Below are 15,684 nucleotides of genomic sequence, written 5' to 3' on the forward strand. Positions count from 1 at the left end.
AAAAATTAAAGCACATAAGAATTTCTTAAAAAAAAAAAAAAAAGCAAAAGATTGTAGAGCCCTCAAAATGTTAAAATAGAGAGTTTTGGACTTATTTTTCCACTGAAATGAATGTTTTCGTTATTACACAAAGTAGGCTAAAGTACCGGGAAAAAAAGTAACATGGCTAATTTATTTTATGTTGTCTGTTTTAAAGACAATTTTACAACAGTTTTGTTTATTAAACGTAATACTATTTTATTGAGTGAATGTATGAATGTATGTATGTGGCTTGTTTGAAAAAGCAAAAACAGTTGCCAAAATCGCAAATAAAATCGCAATCGCAATATTCGTTCAAAAAATCGCAATATGATTATTTTGTCCATATTGAACAGCCCTAGTTCTGACCTTCTCACAATCATGTTTCTCGCAATTTACTTTTTTTCTCAGAATTCCATAATACTAACTCACAATTCTGACTTTTCTTCTTAGAATTGTGTGAAATAAACTCACAATTACATAAAGAAAAAAAAAACGTTTACGTCTTGCAATTGACTTTTTTCTTAGAATTCCAAGATAAAAACTGGCAATTCTGATTTTTTTTTTTTTTGCAAATACTAGTTTGTATCACATAATTCTGACTTTGTTCTCGCAATTCTGACTTTTTTCTCTTGCAAATACGAGTTTGTATCTCGCAATTCAGATTTTTTTTCTCACAAATACGAGTTTGTACCTTACAATTTGACTTTTCTCTCATAATTTTGACTTTTTTCTCCCAATTCTGACCTTTTTCTTGCAAATACAAGTTTGTATCTCGCAATTCTGACTTTTTCTCACAATTCAGACTTTTTCTCACAATTCAGACTTTTTTCTCACAAATACGAGTTTGTATCTTGCAATTCTGACTTTTTAAAATAAAGGAAAAATTATTTACATCTCGCAATTGCTTTTTTCTCAGAATTCTGACTTTTTTCTTCCAATTCTGACTTTTTTCTCAAAATTGTGATACAAATTCACAATTGTGAGAAAAAAATAAAAAAAATAATTTACATATCACAATTGCTTTTTTTTCTCAGAATTTTTTCTTGCTTCTGAAGTTTGTCTTGCAGTTCTGACTTTTCTCTCAGAATTCTGACTTTTTTCTTGCAATTCTGACCTTTTTCTCAGAATTCTGACTTTTTTCTTGCAATTCTGACTTTTTTCTCATAAATCTGACTTTTTTCTCCCAATTCTGACTTTTTTCTCACAAATACGAGTTTGTATCTTGCAATTCTGACTTTTTTTCTCAAAATTGCAATATAAATTCACAATTGTGAGAAATAAAGAAAAAAATTGTTTACATCTCACAATTGACTTTTCTCAGAATTCCAAGATAAAAACTCGAAATTCTGACTTTTCTCTCACAATTCTGACTTTTTTCTTGCAATTCTGACTTTTTTTTCCCATCACAAATACGAATTTGTATCTTGCAATTTTGACTATTTTCTCACAATTCTGATTTTTTTCCTCAGAAATGCGAGTTTGTATCTCACAATTTGACTTCTCACAACTGACTTTTTTCTCAAAATTACAAAAATAAAACCTTGCAATTCTGACTTTTTTCTCAGAATTGTGTAATATAAACTCACAATTGTGAGAAATAAATAAAAAAATGTTTACATCTCGCAATTACCTTTTCTCAGAATTACGGGGCAGCCGTGGCCTAATGGTTAGAGAGTCGGACATGTAACCCAGAGGTTGCAGGTTCGAGTCTCAGGTCTGGCAGGGATTGTAGGTGGGGGGAGTGAATGTACAGCACTCTCTCCACCCTCAATACCACGACTGAGGTGAGTCCCTTGAGCAAGGCACCGCTCCCCGGGCAAAATGGCTGCAATGGCTGCCCACTGCTCCGGGTGTGTGTTCACGGTGTGTGTGTGTTCACTACTGTGTGTGTGCACTTGGATGGGTTAAATGCAGAGCACAAATTCCTAGTATGGGTCACCATACTTGGCCTCACTTCACCTCCTTTCTCTTCCTTTCTTTTTAAAAACTCTCAATTCTGTTTTTTTTTTTCTTTCTGGCAAATACGAGTTTGTATCTCGCAATTCTGACTTTTTTCCACGCATTCTGACTTTTTTCTTAAAATTACAAGATAAAAACTCGTAATTCTGACTTTTCTCACAAATACGAGTTTAAATATTGCAATTCTGACTTATTTTCTCTGAATTGTGTGATATCAACAATTGCGAGAAATAAAGAAAACAAATTACATCTCTCAAATTGATTCTTCTCAGAAATTTCTCACAATTGCAAGAACTAAAGAAAATAAAAATTGTTTGCGTAATACAAACTTGCAATTCTGACTTTTCTCAGAACTGTGATATAAACTCGCAATTGCGAGAAACAAAGAAAAAATAGTGTACATCTCGCAATTGACTTTTTTTTTTTTTTTAGAATTGCGAGATAAAAACTTGCCATTCTGACTTTTTCTTGCAATACAAGATTGTGTCTCGTAATTATGATTTTTTTTCTCACAGTTCTGATTTTTTTCTCGCAAATACGATTTTGTATCCAAAAATATATATTTTCCAAATGGGTAAGATATGTTCTCTGAGTTTAAATGTGTTTGTTTAAAGGATATTTCGATATTTTTCACTGGTAATAAAGACAAATATACCAATTAATTTTTATTAATGATTTTGCAATGTATGCCAGCAGAGCATGAGGTCTGCAACAAAACACTCTGTCCTTGCACCTGGAACTCCTCCATCTCTGGGACCGTCCTGCCTGCACCCTTCAGAGTTGCTCTGTGGGATTCTGGCTATGTAGTGTGGTGGCATATGGATTCCTGTGTAAGACAGAGAAATGCTGAGAGCTCACTAGCAGGACAAACTGCTCTCCACAGAACTAAGCTTCTGCTTATTTTTTACAGTGTACTATTGGCCTGATCCAGGTATAAAGCACACCTCAGGATACAAGAAAAACAGCCTGGAGCGAAGCGTCTTACACGGCAGAATGTAATCAGTGTACACTTTGATCATACAGCCTCAGTTTGACTTTCAAAGGAGGCTGGAGAATAAACACAAGTACCAGGGGACCGTGAAATCAGAGTTCAGTCGGAATGCTATAATAAATGCTTTTTCAACCCAGACCCTGAGGGGGTTTTGGACAGCCATTTGGAGGGTGATGAACAGAATCATGGGTATTCTGTGCCTTTTCACTGACAGCAATGAAATTGAGAGCATTTTGAATGAAGTGGTGGGGTTTGAAAAGAAGGAAACACATTAGCGCTGATGATATGAATACTTCTCCTCATCTTTACTCACTCCTTTGACTCCCATCCCCCTCTCCACAGCCAAATATACAAATAATGAAGGGGAAAAAACACAGCCGTTCTATTTTTAGTGAAAAATATGAGATGATGTTGTTTGTCTAAGCTCAGTAGGAGCTGTCAGCCTTATTACATCAGAAGTTGTAAAGGTTTGAAGGGCATTCTGGGTCTTTTGTTTCATTTCCGTCAATGCTCACTGCAATGTAGTGAGTTTATTTGGCTTTTTATCCAAATACACACATCAGTTTCACTATTGCCAGCTTGTCTCGTGAAAAGAAAACATCTATATTTGTGTGCAAGACTTTATTTTCATAAATCTTGCACAGTGATTTGTGTAATAGGATTTGCTATGGTCCCGCATTAACTATATGAGAGTTCATGAAAAGATTAAACCCCACTTTGGCTTTTTTCCCATTCTGGGAATGTCATACTCCACTGTAATGTGTAAAGGGGAGCCTGTAGGGCATCGCTGATGGAGATGTGGTCCTGCCAATACAAACACTGCCAATGCTAAAATAAGAAAGAGCTTCTTTTTTTCTGTATTCACAGACTGTTTTCATACATTTTATATTTAATTTTATATATCTACATTTGTTTATTTAAATTCAGTGTTTATATATGTATATACGTCAAGATGTTCAAATGTCAACATTTAATTGAAATATTGAATATTGAATTTTTACAATAATTATGTAAAATTCAAACAACATGCTTATTCTGACTTGAACATATTAAAATATATAAAAGAATAAGGGAGCATATTACATTTTATTGTGTTTTAAATGAGTAAAAAATTCTTACTGAAATGGGCAAAACCTAGGGTAGTGGCAAATAAAAAAAAAATGTCTTTTAATGTGTCATAAATTGATTTTTATTGTAAATATGCCTGACAAGATTGTTACACTGAATGAAAGTGTCTTCTGTAAATTAGGAAAACATTTATGATATTTATTGCTCAGAATGCAATTAAATTAAAAACTTTTTCTTTTTTTCTTGGAAAAACAACAATTTAAAGCAGTATTACACTTACTGTTTTTATGCTTAAACCCTTTTTAATCTTTGACGCAAATATAATATTAAATTAACATTTATTTTTAAATAAACTGTCCAAAATAATATTTTTTGGAAAGCAATCAATTGCTTGAAATTACTTGAATGCTTACAGTAATTTTTTTTCTTTGATACGTTTTAAATATCTACATTTATTTAAATGTAATGTTTTATAGATGTATAGAAATAGAAATATAAATTTTTTTAAATAAACTGTCTAGTTAATTAAAATAATATTTAACTTAAATTATATTAAATAAATAAACACATAATTATATTGTAAATGTATAAAAAATTAAATAAAATTAAACAAATATCCATTTGTGTATGTATATATAACAATAAATACAGTAATAATTGCTTTGCATTGCATTGATATCAGAATTGTTTGGAAAAGTTAGTCAAAGCCACTAGGTCATGTTTGTTACCCTTGAGTTGCTTACATAAAAACCCTCATTTTTTCTCTGTACATTGTACTGTATATGTCCTGACTAAGACTCCATTTACATTTGTTAAAATTTAACAAGCGTGTGTCGGCTCCTTGCATAAAGGCTCCAAAAGCAGAAAGCTTTCATGCTAAGGCTTCACTCATTTCTATGTACAGTCAAATCAAAATCTATTCAGACACATTCAACATTTCTCACATTATCACAGTTTATTCCCTATAGTTTAGTAATAAAATATGACAAGAACTCAAGAGTTAAACTGTGCCGAAACAAATTAATTTGGATAATGTCGGATAACTTTGATAGAAAGGTATGTAATGGATTACAATACCAAAAATTCAGACAACTGTTATATTTACACAACTACTAATACTTTGTCGACCACTTAACAAGCAATGCTTAATTTTTTTTTCAGTCTGAGGTGTAAAAAGGACGCTTTAGCAATAAAAAAAAAAACAGTTAAGCAAAATGGTTGGTCCCAAATTTTGATCGGTTTTACTGGGAAGTCCACTCTATGAAGAATTTTGGGTACTTTATTTTGCTATCCTCACTTGCATAAATGAACCATAGTGTCCTGCACCCACTAGTAAAAAATAGAAAAAATGATCTGGTGTCTGAATAGTTTTTTGTTTGACCGTACGTCGCTACTTTATTGTGTCTCTGCTTTTCCATTTGCCTGGATTCAATTTATTTCAAATGTTGCACCTTATGTTTCTCATTCATATACAGTAGAGTGCATTTGTCTGAAAACACACTGACAATAAAAAAACAGTTCAATTAATATCTTATAAATATCTTAAATTTTAAACACAGTATTGCCAGTTACTTTATTACAATGAAAATTGTTGCAAACGAACACATGCAACTTAATAGTGGCATTTTGTTCCTGAATAATTTGGTGATTTTATACAAATCAGTTGCATGAATAATTCAATGACTCACATATGAATATGTGTATAATTAATGTATATCATACAGATAAAAAAAAAGACAGCTTTTAAACAAATTCCACTTGTATAGGACTCACAAACACGTACAAGTGGAGCAATAGAAACCGTTTTGTTGGACTACATGTAATGCCACGCAACCAATCAAATTCAAGGATTGTAACGCAAATATGTAAAACGAATATAAGTGCTTGTTTTGTCCATGGAGTTACTTACTAAACTTACTACTTGAGTTCCATGAAAGCAATGACTGAGACATTCTTGTCAGTATAGTTAGTTTGTTTAGGATAAAATATCCCACATCTTTCATTGTGTTTAAATAAAGCTACAAACAAGCTACATTCAGGCCATTTACAGTTTCCTTCCCTCTCAGCTTTTCGCCCTTCAATAATGAAAGTGTGCGATGCACCACAGACTGGAATAAATGATAATTCACCACACCCCCCATGTTCAGAGACAGAAAGGGGAGGGAGAAAGGGAATAGAGAGTCTTGGGCATTTCTATTTAGGTCGTGCATCAGAAGCAGTGCACTAACAATTGTAGATGAAGTGAGATCAGAGCTCTGTCTTCCTCCGGTCTTTGTTTAATGTATCTCATTATTTTACAAAAGCACTTTGGGGGTGGTGCCCTAAATTTCTTTCCTTTTCCTAAAATGATGTTCAAAATCCATTCTCTATTACATTTCAATTATAAGCGTGTCTGATATATCTGAGATTTACATTGGCTGTTATTAGTTGTTGATCTTTGGCACTCTTTACAAAAACTAAATGCAATAAAATAAATATAAAACTAACGTTTATAGATTGACAGGATATTATGGCAGCCTAGCGGAACAAATAAAACCTAAAATTAAAGGTGACATCATGAAAATCTGACTTTTTCCGTGTTTAAGTGCTATAATTGGGTCCCCGGTGCATCTACCAACCCAGAATACCTGACTTTGTTTGGTAAGCCTTTCTCTGCAAGCTTGTGAAACAACAAGCCGCTCAGATTTCGCTTCCCCCGTGATGTAGAAAGGGGATCTTCTTATAATATTACCGCCCCTTAAACTGTACTTTTCCGCCCAGTGTGCCATCCTTTTGTACACCAGTTCCACACCATGGCAAAAGTTTGAGCAAAGCATGCCAACTGTTCTTTATTTGGCTGCACAGATGAGCACAAAACACTATTTAGAGTCCCAGCCTCAGAGGAGACGAGAGCTGTGGATTGATTGATTTATTTACTGTATATTACGCTGCTGCCACACAGATCTTATATAAACATGCAATTTCTTTCCCAACTGTGTACCTTCACAGACATAACCGACTGTTTTTGTTACTCCTGTGTGTTTTTAATAGAAGCTTGTGTGTATTTGACAGTTTAAGCGCAATAAGACATGAAAGAGAAGTTAGTTTAGTACTCACACGCCAGCGTCTGACAACAGCTTTCTTTGCGCGTGCTTTGCATGTGTGAGCTCAGAAAACTATATATCATAAGTTAAAACTGGTATGGTTTAAAACAGACAATTTTAGTGAGATAGACATGATAATGTAAACCAAATGTTTTTGGCAGAGTATCTGAGTTAGTTTTCACAACAAAACCACCTAATTGCTACTCAAAACTAGCCCAATCACATTTCGAGGGGGATCCCACATAAAAAAAAATTGCATTCCATGGGGTAAAATACACGTTTTTTTGGCGGGAGTCCCTGGTAAAATTCGCATTCCAGGGGATAAATATCACATTATTGGCATCGCTTCAACCCACGGACAAGAAAAACAACCCACGGCAACAGTATTAAATTAGCCCAATTCTGCGGGAAAATCGCAGACTTGGCAACACTGGTTATGAGCTGTAAGGGCACAGCCAAGGGGCAACCTCCCGCTCTCTCTATTGAAACCAACACGGAAGTGACTTAAACTGCAATTCATCGACTGGCCGCTAGAGACTGGCTGCAAAAGGGAGTCAGTCCCATTGACTCTCCATGTTAAAATGCCCAACTTTACAGCAGAAAAAAGTATGTTTACAGCCTGGTTCAAAAAATGGTTTTGGTCTATATAGCTAGTTTTGCCCTTCATGTCAACTGTGAGGGGGGTGAATTTTTTTTATAACTCATCCGTTTAAGTTATATTAAGCCTTAAAGTTCTGCATAATTAAGGGCGTGGTCACTTGAGTGACAGGGGGATTGCCGCTGCTCTCACCACTGTCGCGCTAGGCGGGCGTGGTTTCAGCAACAAGCTCCACCCACGTCCCGCCTTTTTGCCCATTTTTGATTATCCGGGAGTGACGCGCGGTGACGCGATTCCAAGATGGCGACGGCCGACTCCCGCCCACTTTAGGCTTCAAAATAGCGCTTCAGAATCCTACGGGTGACGTCACGGATCCTACGTCCATATTTTTTACAGTCTATGGGCACAGCTCTATTGTGGAAAAGGGGCGGGGAGAAGCAGCTAATTTGCATTTAAAGAGCCATGCATGAAAACAGTGTTTCTGCTTCCACTCAAAATAGGCATTTTCAAAATGATATGATGAATGATCTGTGGGGTATTTTGAGCTGAAACTTCACAGACACATTCTAGGAACAACTGAGACTTACATTACTTGTAAAATAATATCTTGTAAAATGCGCTTTAAACCTTTGTCATAATTCAATTGTCATTGAATTTGAATGCTGACCACAACATGATTTTATTTAAAGAATAACATCTTAAATTTCAGTTGGTTCTTTTAAAACAAAAGATCAACAAATGTTTTCAGAAAGAATGATTTTCTTTCTGAACTGTCATTAAATGGAAGAGAGCAGTGTAAACATTCTCCAGAATTATTATTATTATTATTCTACAGTGTTCCACAGCAGAAATAAAGGAAATACAATTTTGGAATAATGATGACAGAACTGTTTGGCTACAGAAAGTCTTATTACAGTTCACCCATAGATTCCCAGAAATGTTATTTGATTATATGAGTCTTTATGGAATAAACAGTAAAAAGCTTGTATTTCTTGCCTCTGCAGAATATCTTACTGCACAACAGACAAAACTCAGGATAAGGTCTTTGCCTACGTCTCCCAAAGCCAGTTCAATGAAACTCTGGAGTGCCATGCCTACCTGTGCCAAAAAAAGAAAATAGTAAGTATCTATCTATCTATCTATCTATCTATCTATCTATCTATCTATCTATCTATCTATCTATCTATCTATCTATCTATTCTTTTTCATGTAAAGTTTCGTAATCCTTCGTCGCCTTGCTGTGTGGCCAGCTTATTACTTTTCTCTTGCTACAGTTTTTGAGTTATATTTGACAAACTGTTATTGTGCAAACCAGTCGTTCTCTTAAATCCCTATGTATAGTTGATATCTAGCGCCATCTAGTGGAGGAGAGCATGACACTTCAAAATCTCAGCCAGCTCTCTTTGATTTTGTGCAATCACGTGTCCTCCACAGGCTCAGGCTGTGACTCTGACAGTTGCACAAGCTTTCAAAGTTGCTCTGGATCTGTGGGAGATCGCACAGGAAGGTAAGAATTTTTGCACTTTGCATAGATATGTGACCTTGGACCACAAAACCAGTCATAAGGGTCAACTGAGATTCATACATAAGCTTTCCATTGGTGAATGGTTTGTTGGGGTAGGAATACATTTGGCCGAGCTATTTGAAAATCTGGAATCTGAGGGTGCAAAAAAATCCAATATTGAGACAATCGTCTTTAGAAGTTCTTAGCAATGCATATTACTAATCAAATATTAAGTACAAAATATCTTCATGAAACATGATTCTAATATCCTAATGATTTTTGGCATAAAGTAAAAATATAGACACATATAGTGTATTTTTTGGCTATTGCTACAAATATACCCGTGCTACTTAAGACTGGTTTTGTGGTCCATGGTCACATATATGAACAGAAGATATTCCTGTGTCTTCATTTTCCCATTGCAGACAAAAGTAAGAAAACTCGCACATGCTACACCTGTTCAGACCCTGAATCTCAGCCTGAATCTGAACCAAACAGTGTTTCAGGTACATTTATTGGTTTGAACACAATGGTTTGCTGGATGTCTGTCTTAATTTTGTTAACTATATCAGAATGTTCTTTATTTTTGTTCTTTATTTGTGTCAGAAGAGGAGAAGACTCAGGCTCTGATGGAGCACAAACTTAGGAAGCCCTTCTTCCCTTCCTTCCTTTCACCATCTCCACGCAGCAACGCTAGGAGACGACCAATCAAACATGACTCCTGGGTACATTGTCATCCTTTCTATACTTTTATCATACACTACCATTCAGAAGTTTGTGGTTAGAAGGATTTTTGTAACTCTTTAGTATAGGGACCAATTCTCACTACAGTTGAGATCAAAAGTTTACATCCCTCATTCAGAATGTCTGCAAAATGTAAATTATTTTACCAAAAAAGAGGGATCATACAAAATGCATGTTAGTGTTTATTTAGTACTGACCTGAATAATATATTTCACATAAAAGATGAGATCCATCTTTTCACACTGAGGACAACTGAGGGACTCAAACGCTCACTGATGCTCCGGAAGGAAACACAATGGATTAAGAGCTGGGGGGTGAAAACTTTTGAACTGAATGAATGTGTACTTTTTTCTTATTTTGCATGCTTTTTTCCCATCTGGAGCATCAGTGAGTGTTTGAACATTCTGTAATAGTTAGATATGAGTCCCTCAGTTGTCCTCAGTGTGAAAAGATGGATCTCAAAATCATACAGTCATTGTCGGAAAGGGTTCAAATACACAAAAATCCTGAAGGATTTTTCTGAAGAGCAGCAGACAGTTTAACTGTTCAGAACAAACAAGGGACTTATGAACAACTGTGGATCATTCAGGTAACAACACAGTATTAAGAATCAAGTGTATGTAAACTTTTGAACTGGGTCATTTTTATAAATTCAACTATTATTTTTTTCTTGTGGACTATATGTAAACATTTTATGTGAAATGTCTTATTCAGGTCAGTATGAAAAAAAAATAACATGCATTTTGTATAATCCCTCTTATTTTGGTAAAATAAAAAAATGAAGATTTTGCAGATTTTTCAAGGTGTATGAAAACTTTTGACCTCAACTGTAGTCTTCAGTGTCACATGACCCCTTAGAAATCATTTTAATATGCTCAAAAGCATTTTTTGGAAAACATAAATATTTAGTAAATGTCTTTACTGTCACTTTTGGTCAATTTAATGTGTAAATGCGAATAAAAAGTAATCGTTTGTTTCACAAAATAAAATCTTACTGACATTAATTTAGTAATTTAGTAGTGCTTTTCCAGGATTTTATTCCTGTATTATGTGATTAAAACATGACTAAAATGCCAGGCAGTCTTTCTGGTAACCTGAATGGCATTGAATCTAGTTAGTCTTTTGAATCCTCATTTTCATTAATTTGCTTAAAGAGTGCCACTATTGTCCAGAGTATCAGCACAAGGTCAGTTGTTTTGATACCAAACATCATGCCAAGGCAGTAATTACTGTATTGCCATTGGCCAATTGCCCTTATATTGTCAGTCAGCTGTGTATGTCCTGTTGGTATAGCACATAGTCACCACTAGGTGGCTTTCTCTGCTTAAATACAATACTATTGAATAAATACATGACCACTAGGTGGAGAGCTGGCCATTCCAGTTCAGTTGCCAAGGCCTGTTTTATAAAAGATTTTGTTAATTACTTTTCAGCCGTGATTGAATTCCGTTCACTGTTCAGGCAGGTTGTGAAACCCAATTAGGACTTCAGTCTGCTGGTCTCAAATAATGACTGTCACAGAAGATACTGTAGATTAAGTTTTTACAGCGTGCATGTGCTGAGGTTATGCATTTATATGAATTTATGATATAGATGTGATCTGTGATGGTTTTCCAGAAGTAGTTATTCCGTGTTTTTTTATTTTCAGGATGCAGAAGATGGCCTCGATGATGCATTTTCAAGGTAAGATCCTCTAGGATAGAGTCTTTTGGAGATATAGCGCTTATTTATCACAACATGCGCTTTAAAATATACTTACATACACATGGTAGTAAAAAATATCTACACTACCATTCAAAAGTTTGGAGTCTGTAAGATGTTTTTTAAAAGACACTTCTTCTGCTCACCAAGGCTGCATTTGTTCAGAAATACAGTAAAAATAGTAATATTGTCAAATAGTTAAATAGTGATTTCTATTTTAAAGCTAAAAAATGCTGAATTACTCAAGTCTTCAAAGTCACATGGTCCTACAAAAATCATTCTAATATTCTTTTTAGTTCAAAAAAAGAGCATTTTTTACAGTAGATACAATTTTGTTTTAACATTATAAATGTCTTTACTGACACTTTTAATCAATTTAAAGTCTTTTAATTAATTTGAATTATTAATATAACATTATAACCTGTTGTGTCATTGGATGAATTTTATTTTTTACAATTTTTTTATTTATTTTATAATTAGATTATATTACATTAGGATTAATATGAAAGTATAATCTGCTCTGTAATTAGATTGAATTTTCTAATTCAAATATAATAAATTAGTGTTTTGTTAGTTCTTCATATTTATATAATTGATTAGAATTATTAATATAACATTATAAAATGTTTTTGAAAGATGCCTTATTCTCACCGAGGTTTCATTTATTTAACCAGAAATACGGTAAATAAAAATATATCACAAGTTAAAATTACTATTTTCTATTTTAATAGATTTTAAAATGTAATTTATTTCTGTGATGCAAAGCTGAATTTTCAGCACTATTACTCCAGTCTTCAGTGTCAGAAATCATTCTAGTAGCTTTTGTTGCTGTTCAGTTTAAAGTCTTTTAATTATGTTTTAAATTCAACATTATAACCTGTTCTGTCATTGGATGCATTTTATAATTAGATTATAATGAATTAGTATTTTATTAAAAAATCTTTTTTTATATAATTAATGTTGAATTAATTTTAATTATTAATATGAAAGTATAATCTGTTCTGTTATTTTAATTTCATAATTAAAATCGAATAAATTGGTACTTTATTAATGATTCATGTTTTTATATTTAAATTATAATACATAAATATTTTAATTAATTATAATTATTATTATAGAATTCTAATCATATGTTATTAATGTACAATTATTATTTGTGTGTGTGTGTGTTTTAATAAAATCTTTTAGATTTTTGAGATTAACTCACTATTTCTGTTTGCATGGGCATATAATAATTCATATTTTTTATTATTTATATTTGTAATTAAACTGAATTATTCATCTAAATTTACAATATGCTCTGTAATTACATACATTTTCTAATTACAATATAATAAATTAATATTTTGTTAGTTATTCATATTTTATAATAAATTATACTAAATTAATATTAAAATGAATAATATAACGTTATTAATATAATGTTTTTGGAAATGCCTCTTATTCTCACCCAGGCTGCATTTATTTGATTAGAAATACAGTAAAAATAGTGATATTGTGGAAAAATTATTACAAGTTAAAATAACTGTTTTGTATTTGAATACGTTTAAAAATGTAATTTATTTCTTTAATGGGAAGCTGAATTTTCAGCATTCCAGTCTTCTTCCTACAGAAATCATTCTAATATCCTTTTTAGCTCAAAAGAACGGCATTTATTTTACATAAAATCTTGTTTTAACAATATAAACGTCTTTACTGACACTTTTCATAAATTAGTATTAGTATTAGTAAAGTATTTTAATTCATTTGAATTATTATTAACATTATAACCTTTGCTGTCATTGAATGAACTGTATAATAAATTAGTATTTCTTTAATAATTAATAAATGTACTGACAGTTTTTAATCAATTTAAAGTCTCTGCTGAATAAAAGTGTTCATTTCTTTTGGAAAAAAGAAAAAAAATCTTACTGACCCCAAATGTTTAAATGGTATTTTTTCGCTTGTGTTTATTTCATCCGCAATGCGGCTCAGCAAATGTCTGAGAATACAGCATTTAAAAAGAGATGATTTCCCCTGAGATGCACTAAAATTCTTTGTTTATTAGCCAGAGGAGAAAGGGTTGATTTGCTTCCTTAAAGACACCAAGAAATAGAGAATGTGGGTTTTGTTCCAGCATGTAAACCATGTGTGGGTTAGTTTTTGAGGCCATCTGTATGCTGATGTGGAACTATTTGTAAAATATTTGCCTCATATAATCAGTTCATGTGTTCGCGCTCCCTCAGGTGTGACATTATGTCTCATAAAGTGAAGATGGAGCGAGATTGGGCACACAGTAGGAGCTGAAACACATTAATGGCAGCGGCTCAGCTTCAGATTAATGGACTTGGAGAATCATTTTATTCTGAGTGTCTCTCCATACACAGATATTAATATCAATTCAAACAAAGCCTTGGAAATGAATGCAGTGATAGGTTGGAGTTATTCACGTTTAGCTAGCATCCATAGACTGCATGTAAAGAGTTTGTAATGACTTCATTCAAACTTCTGTGAACAGTTAAAGCTGTTAGATACATAACCAAGAATGACCAATATAATGATGTGCTTATTACCCAGATTAACAGTGAAAATGGCAAAAACAAATAGAGAATCTGTTCTGTCATTACATGAATTTTGAATATTTTATTAACAGTACATATTTTACAAAACATGATAAATATTTTGTATTAATTCAAATTATTAAACTGAAATTATAATCTGTTCTGTCATTAGGATTTTATAATTTAAATATAATTCATTCATTTTTATTTCATCAATTAATATATTGAATGAATATAAAAAGATAAGAACTTTATATTTCATTAATGGGTAATGTTTCTGTAATAAATTGTAATTAATAAAATATAACTAATAAAAATAAATTATAAATACAGATTTTAATTAATTAGAATTATTAATATAAATTTATAATCATGGTATTAATGTACCTTTTTAATTTAATGTGTGTGTGTTTTGTTTGTTTTTATTTTTGGTAGATTTTTGAGTTTAACTCACTATTTCTGTTTGTATGGGCACATAATAATTCATATTTTTATCATTTATATTTTTTATTAAACTGAATTATTATTTAAAAATTATATAATTAATAATCTGCTCTGTAATTAGATGCATATTAATTAAAATATAATAAATTAATATTTTGCTAATTATTCATATTTTTATAATAAATGATACCAAATTAATATTTTAATAATTGTATAATCAGAATATAATAAATTAGTATTTTATTAATAATACATATTTTATAAAACATGAAAATAAATAGTTTTAATCCGTTCAAATTATTAATCTGAAATTAAAATACGTTCTGTTATTTGAATTTTTATAATGTTTAATTAAACTGAATTATTCATCTAAAATGTTTGTATATAATGTGCACTGTAATTAGATAATTTAAATTAATATTTTGTTAATCATTCATATTTTTTATAATAAATTATACCAAATTAACATTTTAATTAATTAGAATTAATATTATAACATAACATGTTCTGTCATTGGATTCATTTTATAATTAGAATATAATAAATTCATATTTTATTAATAATGTTTAATTAATTAGAATTATTAATATGAAAGTATAATCTGTTCTGTCAGATTATAGAAAATTATAATTAATCATTAATAAAATATTACTTATTATATTTTAATTATAAATTCATGTTTCATAATAAATAATATTTTAATTAATTAGAATAATTAATATAAAATTATAATCATATGCAATTAATGTACAATTATTTTTTTATTTAATGTGTTTTTTGTTTCATTATTTGTTTTATTTTTGGTAGATTTTTTAGTTTAACTCACTATTTCGATTTGTATGAGCATATAATAATGCATATCTCTAAAATGTATATATTTAATTGAACAGAATTATAAAAAATTCTTAAAAGTATAATCTGTTCTGTAATTAGATTAAATTTTAAATTACAATATATAATAAATTAATATTTTTCAATTATTGTTTTTTATAATAAATATTTTAATTAATTAGAATTATTAACATAACATT

The 15,684-nt window shown here is 31.5% G+C and overlaps 1 protein-coding gene across 3 annotated transcripts in view; it reads left to right on the forward strand.

Moving 5' to 3' along the window:
* LOC141283148 (low density lipoprotein receptor adapter protein 1) overlaps nucleotides 1–15,684 on the forward strand; it is a 54,056-nt gene that overhangs the window by 33,260 nt on the left and 5,112 nt on the right. For all 3 annotated transcript variants that reach the window (XM_073816425.1, XM_073816424.1, XM_073816423.1), the window contains exons 4-8: nucleotides 8,725–8,839; nucleotides 9,155–9,227; nucleotides 9,650–9,730; nucleotides 9,831–9,949; nucleotides 11,617–11,651. In XM_073816425.1, the coding sequence (XP_073672526.1) occupies nucleotides 8,725–8,839; nucleotides 9,155–9,227; nucleotides 9,650–9,730; nucleotides 9,831–9,949; nucleotides 11,617–11,651 (423 nt within the window). The remainder of the gene's footprint in view (nucleotides 1–8,724; nucleotides 8,840–9,154; nucleotides 9,228–9,649; nucleotides 9,731–9,830; nucleotides 9,950–11,616; nucleotides 11,652–15,684) is intronic.

This window comes from Garra rufa, chromosome 13 (genome assembly GCF_049309525.1).
Source record: "Garra rufa chromosome 13, GarRuf1.0, whole genome shotgun sequence".
Lineage (NCBI taxonomy): Eukaryota > Metazoa > Chordata > Actinopteri > Cypriniformes > Cyprinidae > Garra > Garra rufa.